This window comes from Indicator indicator, chromosome 7, assembly GCF_027791375.1.
Source record: "Indicator indicator isolate 239-I01 chromosome 7, UM_Iind_1.1, whole genome shotgun sequence".
NCBI classification, from domain to species: Eukaryota; Metazoa; Chordata; class Aves; order Piciformes; family Indicatoridae; genus Indicator; species Indicator indicator.
This window is the reverse complement of record NC_072016.1, coordinates 30,586,153-30,610,289: the sequence shown is the minus strand read 5'-3', so window position 1 is coordinate 30,610,289 and position 24,137 is coordinate 30,586,153. Positions and strand designations below refer to the sequence as shown.

Genomic DNA, 24,137 nt, shown 5'->3' with positions numbered 1-24,137 from the left:
CCAGTCTGGCTATCTGACAAGGACTTAAAATAATACAAAGAAGGAAACCTTTCTAATATACTCTAGTATCATTTACTGACAAGAATAAGGGTAGATTATAGTCCTTTTCTGTTTGTGGGAGGTGAAGTTTGTTGTTTTAAATTGATGATGAAGCATGTGGTATTTTTAGCTGGTTGAAGAATCCTAAAACTGTTGGCCACCAAAAATGTGTTGGAACATGTAGTGCTTTATACAAATAGACTTAATTAGATATTTGCTTTGGCTTGAACTTCTCTAGTAGTTTCCACGTGGGGGTGCATGAATCTTAGATCCCCCTGAAAGTCTCATGTTGGTTGTGACTACATCGCTGTTTTATGACAGTACTTGCAGAGAGAATAATTAACTACAAAATGCCTTAAGGTTTTCAGTCTTAAATTTCCTTTTCTAGCATCTGTTGTGTCAGAATAGAATCCCCTAAAAACTCTACCCTGAGTACCTCTAATTGGCAATACAGATTTTATCCTCTTTTCTGCTTGCATCCCCTGCAGTTAGTGAACATAAGACATGAGAATGGTCAAGTTTCTTAAAGTTGCTGAAGGGCGTTTGCTGTAAATTGATACTGCACAAAGTGCTATGAATGCTTTAGAAACGATTTATTTTTCCTTCTGCCTTTAAAACTTCTAAGTATTCTTCCTGGAAAGGTAGTTCCTTTTTATGTCTTGAACTTCATCCTTTTTTTTTTTGTGAATTTTTAAGTTTTCCTAAGGTGTTACATTTTGTTGGTCAGAGTCCTGCAGCAGAATGCCAGGGAAGGAAAGACAGGGAATAAACCATCATTATTAGGGGTGACTTGTAATAAAAAACCCTATGGAGTCTGGGGAGAAGGGTGGTCATACATTACGAAAGCTCAGAATAGTGCAAGACAGCAGAATAATACCACTGTTAAGAGATGTAGTTTTGCCTAGATTTTGGAAGAGAGGGGTGGAGAGCAGTAAAAAGGTAGAGAATATTACTATGTATAAATAGCTATAGCATGCAGTAATAGGTTAGAGAGTGTAGGCTGAATGGAGAACCCACTCCTCTTGTTGAAACAAGAAGCTAAAGTCATTGATAAGTGGTTCCATCTGGTGTAACTGTTCTGTAGTGTCTGGCATATCCCCATTATTAGCTCTTTACCTAATTTTGAGATGTTTTTCAGCTGAAATACTGGAAGCATGATGGAAAGCCCCAGGGGTGCTTCAGCATCCTGGAGGCAGCTGGTGTAGATGTCAGGGAACAGAGGCAAGCACCTAGTCTGGCAAGCATCAAGGGAAGTGACTGAGGTAGAGATAAGTTTGATGGAGCCACAGATTCAACAGGGTGACACTACATGTTCCACTTTTTTTGTACATGAACGTATGACCTCAGCTGCAGCTCAGGAGCAAGTTTTTCAGCACTTTTCAATGTCTTCTGCAAAAGCTTGGAAAGCAGAGGCACAAGAGTTATTGGGTTAATCTTTTTTTCTTGTATACTCACCTTCTCCCTCCATCACTGATGCAGGGGCAGACTTCAGTGATTGGAGGCAATTCTAGTACATTTTTGAGGGGAATGTCTAACCTGCAGAAATGTGAAGAAGTGAATCTTAGAAGTTTTGGGTGATTCATGTCTCTGAGCTTCCAGGTTTTTAAACTGAGCCTGTAAATGGTTTCTGTAGAAGTAGTATCAAATTTAAGGCAGACGATGACTATCTTTATTCTGTTTCCAAAATTTGTACCTGGAAACTAAAATGATAAAATGGCATTTCAGAAGGCAAAGATCGATAATGTGATCATAGAATCATAGAATGGCTTAGGTTGGAAGGGACCCTCAGCTCAAAACCATTCCCACTTGTCATGTCAGTAGACATCCTTATGTAAAGTCCCTCTGCATCTTCTTGTAGGATCCCTTCAGGTACTGGAAGGCAGCTCTAAGATCTCCTAGATCTTCTCTTCTCTAGGCTGAACAATCCCAGCTCCCTCACCCTATCCTTACAGCAGAGGTGTTCCAGCCCTTGGATCATCTTTGTGGTCCTCTTCTGGACTTGCTCCAACAGCTTTGTGTCTTTCTTATGATGGGTGATTTACAAGTGGATTTTCTGTTTTACATTCGCAGAATGTATCTGGCAATTTGACTGTCTGTTTTACTAAATTCCAAATTAAAAGTCATTAGGAAATGTATCAGTAAGAATATCTTTGGAAGTAATAGTAAAATTAGAAAGTACAGCAGCAGCTTGGTGTGCTCTTCTGAGTTAGAAAATCTCCCTTTACCAATCTAAAGCTGTCAACCGTATTTTAAACAGAATTATCTCAAACAAATTTTCCTTTCTAAATTCTTGGGACCTTTTAATGTGATGTGATGTGCTAGCTAGAGGTGAACTCATGTTTCTATTATGCATAAAATAGGGATAGGTTCTGTGTGTTTCTCGTTATATCACTTCTTCTGTCTCTACTTTTGCTGGATAAATTCAAAAGTAATTTTAAATCCTTAACTGCAGTCACACTAACATTGTGTTCTGATATAACATCAGTGAAACTCTTGAAGAATGCAGTGTTGCTGTTGATGCTTGATGTGTGTCTCTAAGGCAGAATTATTATCCATATGTGCATAGTTTTCTGGTAAAGATGTTTTCAGGAGGGTTTTTTTTTTCTGGGTAGTGAGCTGCATCTTTCTGACATTCTTTTAACTCATAGCTAAAACCTGCATATAAATATTCAGTGATGCTTCAAATATCAGGTTGTTTCATCATTCTATTGGAGCTGTAGCTTGCCTCTTGATCCTGTTTTCAGTCAATATTCTGCTGGGTTTTCTGCAAGTGGAAAATATATAAAAAGACTAAAGACATTAGAAAAATAGTAACAACAATGGGAAAAAGTAGTCATTGAATGGTGGATAGCATACAATGTAGTTAATGCTTGGTTTCTCTTTCAGAGGGTGATAATGTGAATGATATGTGATGAATTAATCTCATGATTATGAGTCTCTGCACTTGGGCTTCAGAAATGGTTCTTAGTAATAGCAGAAGAATAAAGATTCCTTCCTGAGGGGGTGGTGGAAAAGAAAGATTTTTTTTTTTTCTTAATTTGAATTTCTTTTTAATTGCCCTGAACCATCCTCATTGATTGGAAAGTAACAAGAGTTTGGTGTTCTTTGCACTTCTCTCACTTTAGAGGGTATACAGTCTGCCTGTGTGAAATACAGGACAGAAAATGAGAACTAGGAGGAAATGTGAAAACACTTAGCTTACCTTAATGTAATGCATACTGACACTGATTGATAGTTTTCACTTTGCACTATCGTCTTAATTCTTTTGGGTTTTGGTGTTTGGCTGCAGAGGATTTTGCTTGAGAGAATTCCAGAAGGAAATTATTTGAGATATTTCACTAGGGAAAAAAGATCAACCAATTAAAAAATGAAGTGTAATGAGCTTTGGAACTACAGTTGCTTCCCAAGAAGACAGTGTTTTGTTATATTATTATATTTATATTATTAAATATATAATTAAATATATTTTTTATATATACACACACGCTCTGAGAAGACCTTAGAGCAGCCTTCTAGTATGTGAATGAGGCTACCTGAGAGTTGGGGATGGCCTTTTTACAAGGGCTTGTTGTGATCGGATGAGGGGCAATGACTCTGAGCTGGAAGAAGGGCGATTCAGACTGGAGATTAGGAAGAAATTCTTTAGGACATGTTGCCCAGGATGGTTGTGGATGTCCCCTCCCTGGATGTGTTCAAGGCCAGTTTGAAGGAGGCCCATGGCAGAGGGGTGGGACTAGATGATCTTGAAGGTCCCTTCCAACCCAAACCATTCTATGAATCTATGAAAACTTACTACAATTCTGTGAGGAAACCCTATGATGCTGATTCTTATGGGATGTTTACATTAATATGAAATATATCGTTGGAAATAAGTATTGTAGAGTCCTCCCTTGTTCCTGAATTTATGGAATGTACCTGATTTGTCAATGGGCATTTGCATAATGTTCACGATGCTCTATTAATCTGCTAGCCTCTGAATCTTACCATATCATTCAGCTGTTCTCAGTGTTTTGGTGGTTGTTTCTCAAGCCTGTATTTCTGCCTGTACACCTTTACAGGATGAATTGATGAGAATTAAGTTTGAGTTTTTCAGATGAGATGATGCCATTATCTACACTGTGGGGTTGTATTGCTTTTCTTAGACTGTTCTTAGGGGGGTTTGTAAAGTACACAGAGAACTTGGTACTTCAGAGAGTTTTGGATTTTTAAAGAGTTCTGTGCAAACCATAGTGTTGCTGGCTTTCACTTTTTTTTCTAATAGGTTTTCCACATCTCTTTCAGACCTTACCATGTTCATAGATGCTGTAGGAAACATAGTGCAATGACATTTAGAAAAATTACTACTGAAGGAGATTGTCTGTAATGGTGACAGTTCTATGATCCCAAAAGGGAATGATGAGCTAGATTGTTGCATTTAATACATTTTTACTGGGTTGCTTGGGTTTTTATGTTTTTATGTTTCTGTTTTGGTTTGATTTTCTGCATAATATATTTAAAAATGTACATGAAATAAGAGTTGTGGCATATGTATTGAGCTTTACTCATGGCATTGTTTGGGTTATTTTTATTTTGGTTTGTTTTTTTCCGTAGTGCAAAGCCATTGCAAAGCTGTAATTGTGGTGTAGTTATGTTGCAATTTTTCTGGTTCCATTGCAGTGGTATTTTACCATTGTAAAGCTCAATGCACGAGTTGGTCGCAAGGACCTCTCTGTTTTGTATGTAGTGACAGTATGAGTTGGACTAAAGGTTTACTTGCATATGAAGTCATGCAACTCAAGCACCTGCATTCTGACCTGCAAAAATCCCCAATCTAGTTTGTGATCTGCTATCTGCTTCACTTGTCAGGTCAAGGGAGATACTGCTGGATGTATTTAAAAGTCATTCTGTAAATGTTCAGCCTATCTTGTCCTCTGTCCCCCCAAAATCAAGCAACTATCCACCCAAATGTGAATACTGAATATTGCATTTTCAGTTCTTCTGCAATTTATACTAAAATTTATACTAAAATAATGGGAATTTCTCTTTTAAGCTTTAATTTTTTGTCTTAGTTTTTTTTAATGGTCTGTGCTCAGTCTGTGGAGTGTTAAACATACCTCGGTGCGCCTTTCTGTAGAAGGTTTCCAAATGCATTTAGAAACATTAATTTGGTCCCTATATAACAGCAAGGCATAGCTGTCTGTGGGGACAGTGGGGAGCTGTAGAGGGCTGTTTGTTGTGGTTTTGGTTTGGTGGGGACTTTTAGGGTTTGTTCATTTGCATTTGGTTTGGTTCCTCAAGAGCTCACCATGCTTGGCAGCAGTGCTAAGCTGCATTGGGAAGCAAACATTCCAGTGTAATAAAAACCTATTTCTATGTATGACTAGCAACCACTGCCCAGACATCAGGAGATAGAGCTATACAGGATTTAACTTCTATCCTGAAGTATCAGTTCAGTATTGTTCATAGCAGTGTTGATTTACCTCATCATTCTCCTTGTGTCAATCTGCTAGAGGGTAGGGAAGCCTTACAGCAGGAGCTGGACAGGTTAGACCAGTGGGCCAAGGCTAATTGTATGAAGTTCAACAAGCCAAGTCCCAGGTCCTCCACCTGGGTCACAATAACACCATGGCAAGCTACAAACTTGGGGATGTGTGGCTGGAAAGCTGCAACTTGGAGACGAGCCTGGGGGTGTTGCTTGATAGTTGACTGAACATGAAACAGCAGTGTGCCCAAGTGGCCAAGAAAGCCAGTGGCATCCTGGCTTGTATTACATATGCTGTGCCTGTCAGGAACAAGGAGGTGATCGTCCCCTTGTACCCTGCACTGGTGAGGCCTCACCTTGAGTCCTGTGTTCAGTTCTGGGTCCCTCACTACAAGAAGGACATTAAAGTGATGGAATGTGTCCAGAGAAGGGCAACAAGGCTGGTGAAGGGCCTGGAACACATGGCCTATGAGGAGCATCTGAGGGAGCTGGGATTGTTCAGTCTGGAAAAGAGGAAGCTGAGAGGAGACCTTAGTGCTCTCTACAACTGCCTGAAGGGAGGTTGGAGCAAGAAGGGGGCCAGCCTGTTCTCCTTGATGTCAAGCAACAGGACTAGAGGAGATGGCTACAAGCTGCATCAGGAGAGGTTCAGGCTGGATGTCCAAAAATATTTCTTCACTGAAAGGGTTCTCAAGCATTGGGATGGTCTGCCCAGGGCAGTGGTGGAGTCACCATCCCTGGGGGTATTTGAGTGGTATATGGACCAGGTGCTCCACAACATGGTTTAGTGTTGACCCTTCAGTGCTGGGTTAAAGGTTGAACTGGGTGATCTTTGAAGTCTCTTCCAACCAGATATGTTCTGTGATTCTTCAGAGCTTGTTTTGCCTGTGTGCTTGTAATTTATTTGCAAGGTTCTTGTCCAGTAGCTTGTAATAACATTGCGGAAATAAAATCTGCTCATAATGGTTGGTATCAAGGAAGCCTATGCTAGATTTCAGGAGTGGGTTAATACATACAAACTTTGTTTGTACCTTCTCTCAAAAGCTGAAAGTTACGTAATAATCTCAGAATAAGTAAATCCATATTTGACTATGTTAATAAGTTTTAGAAATTAATGATGTCATTATCAAGCCAACTGCCTCCAGTGCAATCCCTTCTTCCTCCTTTAGATAGCTGCAAAAGAGGAAGAAATAATCATACAGTAAGTTATTTAGATGCTGGTGCTGCCAAAATTGAGATTGGAAATTGGTTTTTCACTCAAAATCACAGAATGTTAGGGGTTGGGAGGGACCTTGAAAGATCATCTAGACTTTGAATTTTTACATTGGAGCATAATTTGTCCCAGGTATTTTAACCTTTGCATGTAGTGTTTTAAGGTTGTATTCTTATTACTGAATCATTTTTTTCTCCTGGAATTTTTGAATCTCTGTCTGAAGTGATAGGTGCCTTAATCTTTTCTGAATGGAATATAAAAACTAATCATCATGTATTTACCGCATCTTGCCACCTCTACCTCTAAGTGTTCACCATTGCCAGTACTTGATAATGCTGCTGAGATGGATATTTTTCAGGATGCTGTGAGAGAGAGCAGTGTGCTGTGGATGGCACTTTTGCCATTATTAGAGGAGTAGGGAAGTTTCTTGTGGGAATGCATTCTTGCTTCCTCATCAGTGAATCATTTCTGAATAAAATGATTAAATGATCTTCCCTAACTTTGCATCTCCTTTTAGCTTTTCAGTGGGGGTAGATTTCACTTTTTAAATTCACTGAACAGTTATAGTTGATTTTATTAATATAGCAAGTAATTTATTTGCTCTTGGAATGCACTTATCTCTTGGGTTCAATTTGTCTGTTATTTAGAGCTGCACTATCAACAGTATCTCAGTTGTATTTAATTATATTGATTGAAATACATTTTACGATTTAGTATTTTGTATACAAGATACTCAGCTTTCAAAGGTTTTAAATTATTAGGGGATTTTTGTATTTTTGCTATTTTAATGGCTCTTCATGGCAGATGCCAAAGCAACAGTGACATAATCGTTTTTATATATATATATACACGCACACACACATGTCCCTGAGAGGTTTTTATCATTATTGTGGATTTATTCTTTTTGCATGCAGGCCTGGTTTTTTTGGGTCATTAGTAAATATGGATGCCTTCTCACAGAGCTTGAAGATGTCGGGATATTTAATCTCCTGCATTGCATTTTTTTGAGAGGAATATGAGTCACAGCTTGACAGAAATAAAGTTCTGCACAATTTTCTGTTAGCAGTCTCCTATTGTTCTTCTAACATGTTTCTTTAGTTGTAACCTTGTGACAGGGAATACTATGTCATGGCGTTGCTGTGTTCTCTATTGATAATTGTCTGTTAATATTTCTATTACCTGTCATAACATATCCCTGAGAAGTGAGCTGTTCTTGCCCCAGAAGGAGTCAATGTTGGTAACTAAATATGCATCATGTAATTATTCTGTAACTGTGCATGACAGAACAGAATTATAGAATAATTCAGATTGAAAGAAACCTTAGGCTATCTATTGCCCAGCCTTCTGTTCAAAGCAAGGTCAGTGCTGAATTTCAAACTGTTTTTCTTTAAACTTTGATTGATCAGGTCTTGAAAATCTCCAAGAGCATCATGGAGGCACCTATAAAAAAAGGTAGCAATAGCTACCCAAGATCATAGAACTATGGCTTGAATGATAGAATGGTTTGGATTGAAAGAGACCTTGAAGATCATCTAGTTCCAACTCATCTGCCATAGGCAGGGACATGCACTGGACTCTTCCAAGCAGTTTCCTGCATGTGATAGGTAAAAATCTCAACCAAACAAAACTGATTACAAATTGAGTTTGTGATCCAGAACAGGGTCAAGAAGCTTGATATTGCTGTAAAGACACATAAGATTGACTTAGGATGAGGAATTTCCTAGTTGTTATTCTTTGGTGCAATGATTTGTTTACAGTGGCATGATATACACAAATATTTCGTGAATGTATACTGTCAGCACTGGGAGCTAGGATGGCAGATTGTTTTTATTTTCTCTGTTTTTTGCTTTACATGGTGTTTTGTTTTAAGACTATTCTCCTCTTAATAAATAATCAGTATTGGGAAGGGGAAAAATGGTCAGTGTAACATTAATGTTCAGCTTTTACTTGGGGCGTGTATTAGTTTAATTTAAGTAAGTGATTGTAGATACAACATTAACGAAAAGGCTCTGATTGAAGAAGTATCTACAGAAACAATCACTTTGTGATCCAGTGTTTCCATCTTTGTGTTGGAATCTACCCTTTTTCTGTGAACATGGTTACTGTTTTTAGGCCTAACTGATTTACAAATATCAGTCTACTGTTTTTATGTAAATGTCGTGTGTATTATGTCCTATGCCACTGATCCTAGAAGAGGTATGTGTTGTGCTGGGAAAAACTTCCACTTCTATATGACAGAGGCTAATAATATGTCTTTTTGTGAAGATACTCTGTCATAAGCTCTGTGATAACATTTTTATAAAGAGTGAAAACTGAAATCTGAAGTGATGTGTGTGCCTTACGTATGTGTGAGTAAGAACTTCCTTGTATTAGTATCTTGCAACCTAGAATAGTACAAATTCTCCAAATAAAGTGATGGGGTTTTTGCTGTCCTATTCCATTACCTTTATGAAGCTAAAATTGAAGTTGGTCTAAGCAATATCTAACTGATGTTGCTTCTGAGAGGAGAAACAAAAGCTGAGTAATGCTTTTGATTGAGCAGAAATCCTGCTCTGCAATTGTCAATAAAATATAAATGTTATTTGTGAAGACACAATCATTTAGATTTTGGGTGTTGTGTTTATTTTTGGTACAGGTTATTAATGCTGCTTTAGCTCTTGCTGCCAGACCAAAAAGTCAAGCTGTGAAAGCCAACATGGAGATGTATAAAAGTACGTGGGAGAATCACATCCATGTTCTGACTGAAGCTGTGGATGATATAACAAGCATTGATGATTTTCTTGCTGTATCAGGTATGATAATTTTCAGGATCTGATTATTCTTTTCTATGATGTGAAAAGCCTCCTTCTAGAAAAGGAGGTGCTTGTCTGTGTGCAAATGCAAAGTACGTTGTCATGGTTTCTTGTGTTCCAGTAGCTGTGGAATGCACTGCAGAATTTCCAAAGGAGTCAGTTACAAATACTTGCCAAGCAAAATCTGCTTATAAATCTCTTCACTGAAGACATTTAATAGCAGTAATATGTATTTACTGCAGCAGTGAGTGTCTTCAACGTATAAACAGAAGCTATAAACTAGTCATTTAACTTCTTACAGTTTAAAAATCCCAATTCTGTGTTTCTGACTTTTCTTAAGGTAGTGTAACCTGGACAGAAAGGAAAAATTTCGCTCATGTTCATTAAATGTGGTTTACCTTGTGTGTTTTCTTATGCCCAGTAGGCACTGACTGACAATACCTCTCAGTAACTAAAAGCAGAAACCTTATCTTAAGTAGCGGTGATGGTGCCCCCCGTACTAGGCCCTGGTGAGGCCACAGCTCGAGTCCTGCATTCAATTCTGGGTACAACAGTATGTGAAAGACATTGAGGTCCTGCAGTGTGTCCAGAGAAGAGCTACAAGGCTGATGAGGGGTTTGGAATCATAGAATCAACCATGTTGGAAGAGACCTCCAAAATCATCCAGTCCAACCTATCACCCAGCCCTATCTAATCAACTAGACCATGGCACTAAGTGCCTCATCCAGTCTTCTCTTGAACATCTCCAGGGACGGCGACTCCACCAGCTCTCCAGGCAGCCCATTCCAATGAGCAATCACTCTGTGAACAACTTCCTCCTAATATCCAGCCTATACCTCCCCTGGCATAACTTGAGACTGTGTCCCCTCGTTCTGCTGCTGGTTGCCTGGGAGAAGAGACCACCCCCCACCTGGCTACAACCTCCCTTCAAGTAGCTGTAAACAGCAATGAGGTCACCCCTGAGCCTCCTCTTCTCCAGGCTAAACAACCCCAGCTCCCTCAGCCTCTCCTCATAGGGTTTGTGTTCCAGGCCGCTCACTAGCTTCGTCGCCCTTCTCTGGACACATTTCAGTACCTCAACATCTCTCTTAAATTGAGGAGCCCAGAACTGGACACAGTACTCAAGGTGTGGCCTGACCAGGGCTGAGTACAGGGGAAGAATAACCTCCCTTGACCTGCTGGCTATACTATTCCTGATGCAGGCCAGGATGCCATTGGCTCTCCTGGCCACCTGAGCACACTGCTGGCTCATGTTCAGCCTACTATCAACCAGCACCCCCAGGTCCCTCTCTGTCTGGCCGCTCTCCAGCCCCTCTGTCCCCAGCCTGTAGCACTGCTTGGGGTTGCTGTGGCCAAAGTGTAGAACCCTGCACTTATTTTTGTTAAATGTCATCCCACTGGCCTCTGCCCACCCATCCAGCTTGTCAAGGTCCCTCTGCAGGGCCCTCCTACCCTCCAACAGATCAACACCTGCTCCTAACTTGGTGCCATCTGCAAATTTACTGATGATGGACTTGATTCCCCAGATCATCAATAAAGATATTCAACAGGATGGGGCCCAGCACTGATCCCTGGGGAACACCCCTAGTGACTGGCTGCCAACTGGATGTGGCACCATTCACCACCACTCTCTGGGCCTAGCTCTGCAGCCAGTTCTTGACCCATTTCAGAGTGAATCTGTCCAAGCCACGAGCTGCCAGATTTGCCAGGAGCTTGTTGTGGCAGATGGTGTAAAAGGCTTTGCTGAAATCCAGGTAGACTACATCCACAGCCTTCCCTGCATTCACCAGGTGGGTAACCTGATCATCAGGGCATCATATGAGGAGCAGGTGAGAGAGCTGGGGTTGTGGTTTTAAGTTGTGCCAGGAGAGGTTTAGATTGGACATTAGGAAAAACTTTTCTGAGAGAGTGGTGAGGTGTTGGAACAGGCTGCTGAAGGAGGTGGTGGAGTCATGATCCCTGGAGGCATTCAAGAAGCATGTAGATGTGGTGCTTCAGGACGTGCTTTAGTGGTCATGGTAGTTGGGTTACAGTTGGACTCAAAGGTCTTTTCCAACCTTACTGATCCTATGATTCTATGATATCATAAAGTCCACAAAAGTAAACATTTATATATTCAGTCTAAACCATATGTAGAGCTTCTGTAAGCTTGGTAGAACCTTTCAGCACATTGATTTGTTTAATCTCAAATGTCATGCTTGTTCTTAAGTGATCTGCTGAGTAGGGTGTTTCATGGCAGGGTCACCTACTTGCTTTGGGAAGATTTTAAATTTTTTTTAATAATTAGCTCATGTACCAAGAAATAATTATTAAAACTAGTTATAAGAAGAGGTGCAAGTCACTCTAGGTGTGCTCCTTAGTGTATTAGTACCATGACTGTGTTCTCAGGGAGTCAAACATTCACATATTGCTCAGTCTAAATAGAAAAGTTAAATGTGTAATGGAAGATGGTATCTAAGGCTTTTGGAAATTACTTGGTAATTGGGAAAGATGATATGGGTTGGGTCTTTGTGTCATGTTTGGGAGGAAATTAATATGAGAATAGATTTATAGTGGATCTATTTTTTTCTACAGAAAATAGTACCAAATAACACATGAAAGTGTGGGCATATTGGAGGGAAAATATTTTCCAAATAACACATTTCAGTCAAAATTGATACTGTCTTGTCTCAGAATGTCATATAGTCACATCTGAATTGCATGGCTGAGTTTGCAGCCCTTACTGTGTCTTCTGGCCGTGTGCTCATGCAGCCCAGAAGGCAAATTGTATCCTGGGCTGTATCAATAGGAGTGTGGCCAGCAGGGCAACAGAGGTGATTCTGCCCCTTTACTCTACTCTTATGAGACCCCACCTTGCATACTGTGTCCAATTCTGGTATCCCCATCATAAAAAGGACACAGATCTATTGAAGCGAGTGCAGAGGAGGGCCACAAAGATGATCCAAAGGCTGGAACACCTCTGCTATGAGGACAGGTTGAGGGAGATGGGGTTGTTAGCCTAGGGAAGACTCTGGGCAGGACCTTGGAGCTGCCTTCCAGTACCTGAAGGGATCCTACAGGAAGGCTGGAGAGGGACTTTTCATAAGGATGTCTAGCAATAGGACAAGGGGGAAGGGTTTGAAGCTGAGGAAGAGTAGCTTTAGACCAGATCTCAGGGAAGAAGTTCTTCAGTACGAGGCTGAGGCTCTGGGACAGGTTGCCCAGGGAGGTTGTGGATGCCTCCTCCCTGGGGGTATTCAAGGCCAGGTTGGATGAAGCCTTGAGCTGGCAAGTCTAGCTGAGAGGCATCCCTGCCCATGGCAGGTAAGTTGGAGAAGATGATCTCTAAGATCTCTTCCAACCTAAGCCATTGTAGGATTCTTGTTTATTCCTAAATCTCCTCAGTTCTCTAGTATTATGCATTTCCACTGAAAAAATCCTATTTCTTCTTTCTCCCACAATGAAATCTTCAAATTCTTATTTTCAAACTTTATCTTCTAAAATTTCTAGAATCTCCTTCCTCCCTATATTCCCATTCTCATTAAAAAAACCAAACAAAACCCACCAACAAACAAACTGAAAAAAAACCTCCTGCAACATTCCTGTGTGTACCTAAGACTGTTAAACTTTAATGCTTTGTCAGCTAATTTAGAACAACTTGCAGACAGTATCTGTGTCTGCCACCTCTGCGCTTTTTCCAGATGCACCTTATTCTGTTGTTTTTATTCAGTGATTTAAGAATGTATGTTAGCTCTCATCTTGCTCAACACCTACACTAAGTCTGCATTAAGGAAGGTGCTAGTCTGAGGTTGCTGCAGTTCAGGTAGTTCTCAGGCAGAACTTTTTATGCTTTATACTAGTCACTTGTTCCTTGCCAAAACACAGAGTTGTGCTTAAGTAATGGACAGAGGGTTAGATGTGAATTGGTCTAACCAGATTACTATGTTTTTTTATTGTTTTAATTTTTGCCTCTGGAGTTAAGTCTTTCTGTTAGTCTTTTTTACTTTCTTTTTTTTTTTTTTATTTTAAAAGTCCATCTGTGAACACCAAGTGTTGTCTTAGATAGGCAAGTTTTATGAGTGAAATAATTTGCATTGCAGAATAGCTTTCTTAGAGACCACCCAGTAGATCTTAAGGAGCATCTCTTATTTCCTACCTGTATCTCATAGCAAATATTTAGGTATCTTGTAGGAAGAGTGAGGACTGTTGGAACATCTAAAACTTTGCTACTTTAGATATTTACAGTAATTTTGCTACTGTACTACTATAACAAAATTCCATGAACTCATCAAAGCCGTGAATAACACTGTTAGGGCTGTTCACTTAAGTCATGCATCATTGCAATTACAGAACTAATTGCATGTTTATGCATTTCTCTGTGTGATCGAATTTCAGTGAGTAAAGCTCTCTCATTTCTCTTCTAATTACTCTAAGTTTATTGTAGTTGGACTTTACCTGTGTGGTAATTGAGCAGATGGGTATTAGATGAACCCAGGACTTGGCTTTGGAGAGATTGTTTCTGTTAATTACAGATGCTTTTTTATTAACCCCTGAAGGAAAACCGAACTAGGCTGTTTGCAGAATACTAGTCTTTTAAAAAAATCAGATCATTAAAAGCACATATCATACATATCATATAACAAGTGAAGATGGTTGTCTTTAGCTTAAAGTACTCTGGTCTGTGTGTTTAAAGGTGAGAAATTAACAAAAATGTAAATTATTTATTAATTTGTCTCTGCCTCCCACGTAACTATATGCAAAAGTTATAAAGATTTGGTATTCAGTTGAAAAATATCTTCACAGTAGGAATGGTTATAAATAGTTTGAGAACAGTGTTTGGAAAGAGACAAATCCAAAAGGAAGGAAGTTCCCAGAGACTTTAGGAATATATCAATTGCTCACAATGCCACTTGCTGATTGTGGGAATTCCTCTTTTGTCTCTTTTTATTGGAAAAATCTTCCTGAACTGCTGCTGCTTATAATCCACCTTTTGTGGGAGGCAAAGACCCAAGAGAGAAGAACCTCGTGCTCTGCAGCTCACCTATTTTATCCAGCCAGGATAATTTTTTGTCGGATTGTCACCAGAGAGCATGTCCAAAAGGCAAACAAAAGGCCAGAAACTGATAAGCATCAATTCACTTCCTAAACATGCCCGAAGACTCCCAGACTTGACCCTGCATGGGGTCTGTGCCTGGCAGGACACATGGCTTGGGGAAGGACCCATGTGAATCCCCTGATCCACAGGCCTTGGAGGGAGAAATATCTCTTCCCGGCTTCCTTCATCCCAGCTTCTCTGTTTCCCCCCATCCCATCTTTTCAGGGCAGGGGATGGCGTTTGGGTGTACTGCCATAGTGTGGGACAGTGGAATGAAGCAGACAGGAGATGGGCTGTGACCATCAGAGATCTCTACCATTGTAGTTAGATCTAATGTTTGCCTAAAATTCCTTTCCTTTGCCAAAGGAGGCAGAGGCCCATGCACTGTTACAACACATGTACTTCCCTTAAAACCCATGTGCAGGTTTGGTTTAAAAATCTTGTGCTACTTGTATCTATTTTTATGCCACTTACCTGTACAAAGACATCCTGCTTTGTTTTCATAGGTGCACATTTGAGTATGAATCACAAAATCTTGTGCCTATTGACTCTGTTGGTTGCCCTTAATTGCTTCTGCTGCTGGGCAGTCTGGGTTGTCCTTTAAGCGGGTGTGGAAGGGCCTCCTCCTGGGTGAGTCCAGAGTGTCAGTGGTGCTTCATATCTCCTGGTTTTACTGCCCATTTCATGGGTAAGCAGCGCAATTTCTTGACCAGTCCCTCCTTGTGCTTCTTGGTAAATGCCATTTGGATCATACTGGATAGGCTTGGGGTTTTTTTCTCGAGGAAGTGGAAGCCTGTGTCCCAGTTCCTGTTAAACTGTTGTGTAAACTGCAGTCACACAAGAACCTTTCTCATGTTTCTTATTAAATGCTTGTGTTTGAAAAATAACACAAAGAAAAAAATTACCCAAAGCTCTTAGAAAACAGTTGTAGATGGGAGAACATACTTTTTACTGCTTACAAAGGAAAACATTATCGTGTATGTTTACTAATACTATCTATTTATTGTTTTATGGATACTTAAAAGCTCTTATCAGTCAGGACGCTGGCATTAAGAGATCTAAAGTGCTCACTGGTGCCTGTTTGGAAGGTTGAGGTCAATCTTCTTTTAACCTTATAACATTGCCATGTCTTCTGTTATGCTAAAAACTTGAAGTTGGTGAATAGCGCTCAAATACAATGAATCCTAAGGGCAGGCTTCAGTCTGTAAGGGTTTGGTGTTAAATTTTCGATTTTGATTTCAAATTGCTTTGGACACTTAAGAGTCATTGAGGTGGCAGTCTGGACAGCTCAAGTCACCTTAAATAAGCTGCAAAATATACTGTAAATCCTTGGGCAAGGAGTAAGGAAATTATTCAGATTTCTGACTTTCTTATCTCTCTTTATATAATTAGTTTTCCATCAGTGGTTTAAAATTCTGGTTCAATTTATTACTGCTTTTCCAGTCTATGTGGCATGTTTACAAATAAAGGCCAGTTACAGATTCACTCTTATCATAGCTATGGAGATAGGTGGGAAAGAACCGGGTGATGTTCGGAGAATTAAGATTACTTTTAATGTTTTCATGCTTGCTTTTTGGCACCTGCAATAGTGAAATACCATGCCATGCTTTTTGAAAGAGATTAAAAATGAAAATCTAAGTATAGATGCATGCACTTAGTTATGGTAAAACAATATTCAAAAAGGAAGGGAAATTACACAGGGGGTTTCAATACCATTTATCTCAAATTTGTTTGGGCCAGCTATATCATTGTTCAGAATAAATACGAATTCTCTAAACTGAAATAGTTAAGCTCCCTGTTCATGATTCTCACCAGGAGCGTAAGAAAATGGCTTTGAATTTTTCCCTTTTTGATCAGGATTAAGGAAAGGCTTGATGTGTGTTTCCCTGAGTATGCAAAGTCTACTACATCTGCTGGTATAACTGTCTTCAGTCATCAGTTTAATGACCCACCTGGAATTTCTGTCAAAGCCATTTCATCCTTATTAGGCATATCCTCTACTGTCTTTTCATCTTTGCTTTAACTTCTTTGCCTTCATAACAGTATGGAATTGTTACTTCAGCAGTTTAGAGATGTGTGTTGTGAAGAAGTATGATTTTTTAATTTTAGTCCTGCTGTTTACTGAAGTGGATGATTTTAAATGGAGCTAAGGACAAGAACTATTCACGGAAGGCCAGTGACATCCTGGGGTGGATTAGAAGGGGTGCAGGTAGTAGGTAGAGGGAGGTTCTCCTCCCCCTCTAGTCTGCCCTGGTGAGGCCACATCTGGAACTTCATGTCCAGTTTGGGAAGGACTTCAGGGAACTGCTTGAAAGAGTCCAGTGCAGAGCCATAAAGATGCTGAAGGGAATGGAATTTATGAGCAAAGGCTGAGTGAACTGGGTCTGTTTTCCTTGGAGAGGAGTCTGAGGGGTGACCTCATTCATGTTTATAAATATGTGAAGGGTGAGTGTTGGGAGGACGGAGCCAGGCTCATCTCTGTGATAGGACAAGGGGCAACAGGTACAAGCTGAAGTACAGGAGGTTCCGCATGAATAGAAGGAAAAACTTTTTCACTCTGAGGATGCTGGAGACCTGGGGCAGACTACCCAGAGAGGTTGTGGTCTCCTCCAGAGACATTCAAAACTTGCCTGGATGTGTTCCTGTGTGACCTACTCTAGGTGATCCCAATCTGGCAGGGGGCTTGAGCTCCATAATCACTGGAGGTCCCTTCCAACTCCTAACATTCTGTGATTCTGTGATTTAGGGATATTTTTTTTCACTATACACATTAATTTGACTATATTGTATGTGATCCCTTTTGTAGATTGATCACTTGGTACTGAGAGCTGTCTTCAGTTCTTTGCTGTCAAATTCAGATATCCAAAACGAATTTTCTAATTCCAGATTTATGTACCTGTTACTAAGGTTATGGAAACATTTTAGTAGTGAACAACTTGCAGAGCTGTAGAGGGTAAGAGCAAGTCAGGTGTGTGAAGTCCTTCAGTAAGTAGGCTGGACTTAGGAGCAAAGTCATGGAACTCAGCAGGGACTTACTCATTTGGGTTATTTAAAGTTTCCATCCACAAACTGAAATTTTCTGTTGAATTTTTGCTCACTTCTTGCTGAATTTCAGTAAGTTGTTGCTGAGACCTAGCTATCTGTGAAATTCATTTCCGATGACAAGCTCTACAAACTTCTGGCATCCTCTTCCAGAGTGTTGAAGGCTGACACATTTGGAATTCAGTCTGTATGCGATCTGGCTGAGTTCAGATTTGGCAACCTTTGGAGCATGGTCCAAGATGCATAGGTTTGATGCAGATTGAGATTAATCTTTTGTGTGTTTATTTCCTAACAGCTTGGTTGCTAATAGCTTTTCAGCTGCAGCTGTGGCAGTAGCTTTTAATGGTTTTGTGCCGTTTTGCTGGAATTGATTTGCTTGCTTTTTGTAATGAGGCCTACTGGAAACATACACGAGTGTTCGAAAAATGTTGTACAATTAAGCATAACCAAATAATAAGAGAAAATTTCTGATCAGTGTCACTGAGAGTTTAAAGTGACACTACTGTGGTACATGATGACAGTGTTTCTGTTTCTAGAATATGATACATCATCTTGATCTAGCAAAGCAGATTCCAGTTGTGTTGTAGTTCGGAAACTTTTGGTGTGTGCTTTTATAGTTGAAATTTAGCCAGTCAGGCTATTGTGCAGCATGTCAACCCCCTGTTCTCTTAAAAAATGGAACTTGATAAAGCAGATACAAACATGCAGAAGATGACCAAAAGCTGACTGTTGGATGCGATGGGTTCCCTTAATATCCCCTCTTGTGAACTTGATAGCAAGCAGTAGGTAATTAGTGAGGTTTCATGATGATCAGAAGCTATCCTTAGGAACCTCCAGCATTTGGATAGGACAGGTGCCTGTTACCTACAAAAATGAAAATTTTTAAAAATCAGGGGAAAGAAGTACAAAATCAAGGAATTTGCCTAACTGAAATAATGGGTCGCACAAAAATCTAACTTATCCATCCAAACTTCCATTCTCAGGGAGTTTAGCAGATATTTTAAATTTGGTCCCAGAAACATTGTGCATTGTGGTGTAAAAAAAACTTAAACAAACAAACTCCCAAACCTTTGCCCCTACAAACTCCAAAAAATGCCCCAACAAAACAACATTCCTCCTTCCCCCCACCAGAAAAACTGATCTAATGAAAAGGCAGCTTTTCTTTCTGAAAGTTTGACACTTTGAGAGGTAAAGATTTTCAACAGTAAACAGTGCAATTCAAAGATGTGTAGAATCCTTCCACCAGGAAAACTAGCAAATTCACAGCTTACAATTTATCATTTTTGAAGGGAGACTTTGGAGTTTCTACCCCAAATTAAGTCTTGTCAGTTAAATGTTTTCCATCTGTTATCACTTGTCCTATCTTTGGGTTGGCTGTTGTGCAAACCAGAATTATTAGGTGTTCATCAGATGTTCACTATAGCAGATATAAAACAGTTACAAGATAATATTTTCATCAAGTCAGTGTTTTCACCTGAACAATTAAGAGTGGCAGAATGCTATTACCTTTCGACAGTATTTTATAGACAGAAATGAAATAGCTACCATTTAACATAATATGGTCTGCTTTGTTGCACACATTATAAAACAAGTGATGCAAAAGGTTTCCAATTATACATCACCAATCTAGAAAAAGGAAATAAGGAAGTAGATGATAAACGTTCGTGTTTGTTAATTCTCCCTGCCCTCCAAACATTAAATCTTTTAAAGGTGATCAATTGATGAAGTTCTGCAGCTGATTCAAGTAAGTATACTAAGTATACTTAGTATACTAAAGAATACTCAGCAATACTAAAGAATTACTGAGTATTCTTTAGTAACTGCAATTTTCTTTTACGCTGTGTGGTCCAAACTCAGAAGATTTCCAATTCATCATTCTATAGCATCTACCCTGGAATTATTAACCAGGATATCTGCTATGCACTGATTTTTAAGATATGTACTATGAACTGTTTTGCTGTAATCTGGATGGCTATTTGATTGTTCAAAAGACTTTAGTTTCCAATGAGATAAGACTGGAGCTAAATTAAAATCTCCATGTAATTCCTGACGTAAACTAATTCCTTTACATAATGTGTTACCTTTGGCATTTTAGACTCAGGGATTTATGATTTATCAAGGCCTTTCTGAGTTTCTTAAGATATATTTTCATGAAGTTACATAATATTTTAATTAGATTTGGATTTTGAATGCAGAATTTAAAAAGCAACAATAAATTTTCCATTTCCCAGCCACAGAAGGACAGAAAACAAATTTATTTATGCCCAGTTAAGGCCAACTCATATTTCACCTAAGGCAATAAAACTACAGACTTCAGCTTTTCTCTTTTGGCAGAGCAAATGATATGGAAAATTGAATCTCTACTTTCATAGCACAGAGAATACAACTTTTTTTATTTTTCTTTTTTATTAAATAATTTGTAGTCTCTATCAGCTTTAACTCCTCAGCAGTGTAAGCAACTCTGCCTTCAAAAGGGGCAAGTGGGGCACAAAAGACCAAACAAAGGTTTGTGGAGCATTCTGTGTCTGACACAATCTTCTGCCTATATGCTGAAGGAGAGACCTCTTTTGTAGTTACGAGTTCTTCCCCAGATGGTTCTAGCAGAGTGCCGGGAAGTTGATGAGAATGAAGAAATAAGAAAAATAACACCCAACTTCCAAAGAAAAGTCTCTTCCCTTTTGTAGTTTATCTACTGGCAAAAGAAGCCTTCTAGAATTTTTACCTGAGGTTTATAAAGGTGACAGAAAGGGAAACTGTCTCCTGATGGGTCTTTTTGTGAGGGAATGTTCTATTTATTTTCTGACTGTATACCAAATACTAAGGAAAATATAGTGTGATTTTGTAAGGCAAATATTCTCCATTAGTCAGTAGCTACAAGGAAGAGTGAAAAGTAGTTATTACATCTAGGATAGCAAACCAAGAAGAAAAGTCTTAAGTTGAAGTTGACAGTTGGTGGCAAATGTTGTGAAAATTTTATGACCAAGTCCGGGAAGGGCTTGTTGATGCAGAGAAGGCATTGCAGTAATTTGTGGAGCTTGGATAAGTCAGCCTTAGTCCACGTTCTTTCTGTCTGGCAGCTCTTAACCAATTTTTCCCCTCAATAAAATCATTCCAGCTGGAAGGGACCTCAGAGTCTAGTACACCCTACTGCTCACAGCTTGTGCCACACTGTATTCAGACCAAGAACAGAGATTTTTACCACATCTCTGAGCAGTTGTTCATTCTTCTGGTGAACCTCATTATACTTGCAGTGATTTTTAATTTTTTTTCATTTTAATTCTCTGTCTTCTTCTCCTCCTTTAGATGCTCACATATTTCATTTTCACTGTTATCTCTCATTCACCAGACTCACACTTCAGTGAAGACGTGAAGGAGCAATTAACCTGTTAATGCAGAGTTAAGGTTATCTGGCAGGGTTCTTCATGCATGCCTTGTTCACTAAAACCTAAATTTCTAAGAAATAGTATAGGGTATAAGGGAAGTATGGTGATTTACTCATGGCTTCTTGGATCTGTTTGGAAGCACTTACTGCATTCGGTCTAAATATATTGATCTGATGGAGGCACTTTTTGGAGCAGTTTAGCAAAGCTGGGTGTATAATGCAGCTTCATTGGAGTACTACTTGCTGTGGAAGAGGAGAGGTGGGTGAGCACTTGTCAGTCTCTGCATTTGTGATCAGGAGTAAGAGCTGAGAGAATGCTGACACAAATACCATGGCACTGAAGGAACAGTCTGTCTGGAGTCATCAAGACAAGAAGGGTTTTGACTTTCATGCTGCCTAGTGTCCTGGCCTTGTAGTCTAGCTTTCTCAGCTAAAATATATTTGGTTAATACAACCTTTGTTCTGAGTAAATATTTTCTCCACTTTTTTATTAATTCTAATTTTTTTCAATTGCCAGGGACTTCAAACTTTAAGTGATTACCAGTGATTTCTTTTATTGAATAGTGACAGACACTCTCTTGTAGAATGTAGATAGTGTATTAGAAGAGCCCCAAGTGCTAGTAAAATCATAAGATTGCTTGTGAAGATTTAGCCTTGAATATTCTCTGAACTTCAGTATGTAGCAAAAAGGTGGGAAGAAAATGCAACTACTATTTTCTGGTCTGAATTACAGGAGTGATAATAGGGAATTGTATACTGGGACTTAGTGGTCTTGTTATCATAACTTTGGCACCAGAAACCCAAGTACAGATATTATTAATAATTCTTTCATTTCAAATATCTGTTTAGGGTTCACAAAAACTAAGTCTGCAGGAGTATATCTTTTGCCAGAATGGATAGTGCCATTACTGGAAAACTTAGAATTCTTTTCTGAGTAGCACTATAAGGTACCATGTCCAGGTATTGCCCTGTTCTGAAACGAATGTTGCTTTTTATACACAGTTTCTTTGTTTCCCATTTTAGCATACTAACAGATGGTAGAAGATAGAAATTGTTTTGTTCAGGCTAAACTATCACTACATATGTTTCTACAGCTAATTTTATGGTTTAAGGCTTGCAGAAAAGTATGTTTTCATTTCCATCTTGTCTTCAGGAGACTAAGCAAATGGAGTTTGCTAATGCTTCCTCATATACTATATTATCTACATCTCTGATAATTATTCTTCTTATCTTTTCTCTGTAATGTCTCTGTTTGGTACACAGTTTTCTTGAACTGAGCAGAGAAGCTGTAATACTGAAGTGCTTGGCCTTACCAGTGCCGAGTGCAGTGGAAGGGCATCACCTATCTCTTTCTTCTGATGACATGCAATGGAAGAGCATTTTGTCCAGAGACAGTCTGCAGCATGGCTTTGTCAAAGATAGCTTTGTTAGCCAATGGCTAGCTCAGCTGAGATATGATTTTTGGCCACTGTGACTAACAACAAGATCTCCAAGGAAAGTCAGAAGGTACAGTGCACACCTCATCATAATTGCCATGGTGACTGTGGCCGTCTGACAATTTCTTTAAACTTCTATCAATCCACTGTTACAATTGGCTCTTATGCTAGACACTAACTCATGACAAAGAGATACCACATCATCTACCACGAGGCAGGGGATTCTGCCCCTCTGCTCTGCTCTCATGAAACCCCACCTGGAGTACTGCATCCAATCCTGGTGCCCCAGCATAAGAGGGAGATCAAAGTGCTGGAGCGGGTGCAGAGGAGGCCAGGTACATGATCAGAGGGCTGGAACACCTCCCCTGTGGGGACAGAGAGTTGGGGCTGTTCAACTGGAGAAAAGAAGGCCAAGGAGACCTTAGAGCAGACTTCCAGTACCTGAACAGGGCCTACAAGAAAACCAGGAAGGGACCTTTTTTTACAAGGGCTTGTAGTGATAGGATGAGAGGGAATGGATTGAAGCTTGAGGGGAAATTTAGACTGGAGATTAGGAAGAAGTTCTTTACAGTAAAGGTGATGAGACTCTGGATAGGTTGCCTAGGGAGGTTGTGAACGCTCCCTCACTAGAGGTGTTCAAGGCTGAGTTGGATGAGGCCTTGAGCAACCTGGTCGAGTGGAAGGTGTTCCTGCCCATGGCAGAAGGGTTGGAACTACATGACCTCAAAGATCCCTTCCAACCCAAACTGTTCCATGAATCCTAATCTTCCTTTTCTGCTTGGAAAGTATGATACTTTGATGACAATGAAAACTTCACCTAATGCATTTCGTATAAGAGAACAAAGCATCTGTAAGAAGGACACAGGTTAGAACAATCTCATCTGGACTGTGATCAGTGCTGCTTTCTTTCCTTTTTGATTAGATGTGCTAACGTAAATTTACAAGCTTGTTTGTGCCTTGGGAAAATTAAGGTAAGCAAGATTTTATTGATTCTGAAGTACCTCATCTGAGAAGAGCTTCAGAATATGATGAGAGACGGCATGTTGGCTATGGATATTCAAACAGGCTACTGTTTTGTAGCACCAGCCAGTGGGGATGAGGCATTTATGCACTTATAATTGCCTGTATGTTCTGTCATGCTGACAAGAGCTTGTGAGTTTTTGATATAAGAATGGCATTTGTCAATTTCTCCACTCACCCTGTACATGTGACAATGCATGGATGTCACATATCTTTTGTAATGTTGCACATCTTTTGTAATGTTGCACACCTAGTCTGAGGTGGATGGACTATATACAGTTAATAAAATCCACATCCATCTTTTTCTTCTTTGAAACACAGTATCTGGAAGATAACACATCCTAATTTATGCTCCCTGATGATGTTATAGGCTTTGATTATTAGATTCTAAAATTACTTAAAAGTAGTCTTACCAGTTTGGAAGGAATCAGATAATTGGAATCTCAGTCCACAACATACACATCTAATTGCATTTCTGTTGAGCGTCTGGCCTCAAGTTTGATTTTTATTTCTCCATGAAAGTGTTGGGTTTAACATCTCTTAGATGGGTTTGGAAGCTGGGAGTTCTCCATCATGTGTTCCATTCATGCAGTATTCTCATTAGGACACATTTAGTATTTTTTTTTTTATTTACTTGAGATTCGTATCACACAAGATAACCAACCACTTGTCTCCATA

General features: G+C 39.6%; 1 protein-coding gene across 3 annotated transcripts in view; it reads left to right on the top strand.

Annotated features, from left to right (window-relative positions):
• The window catches only part of CTNNA3 (catenin alpha 3), a 409,043-nt gene that overhangs the window by 291,293 nt on the left and 93,613 nt on the right, over positions 1–24,137 (top strand). For all 3 annotated transcript variants that reach the window (XM_054382672.1, XM_054382674.1, XM_054382673.1), the window contains one exon: positions 9,349–9,505. In XM_054382672.1, coding sequence (XP_054238647.1) covers positions 9,349–9,505 — 157 coding nt within the window. The remainder of the gene's footprint in view (positions 1–9,348; positions 9,506–24,137) is intronic.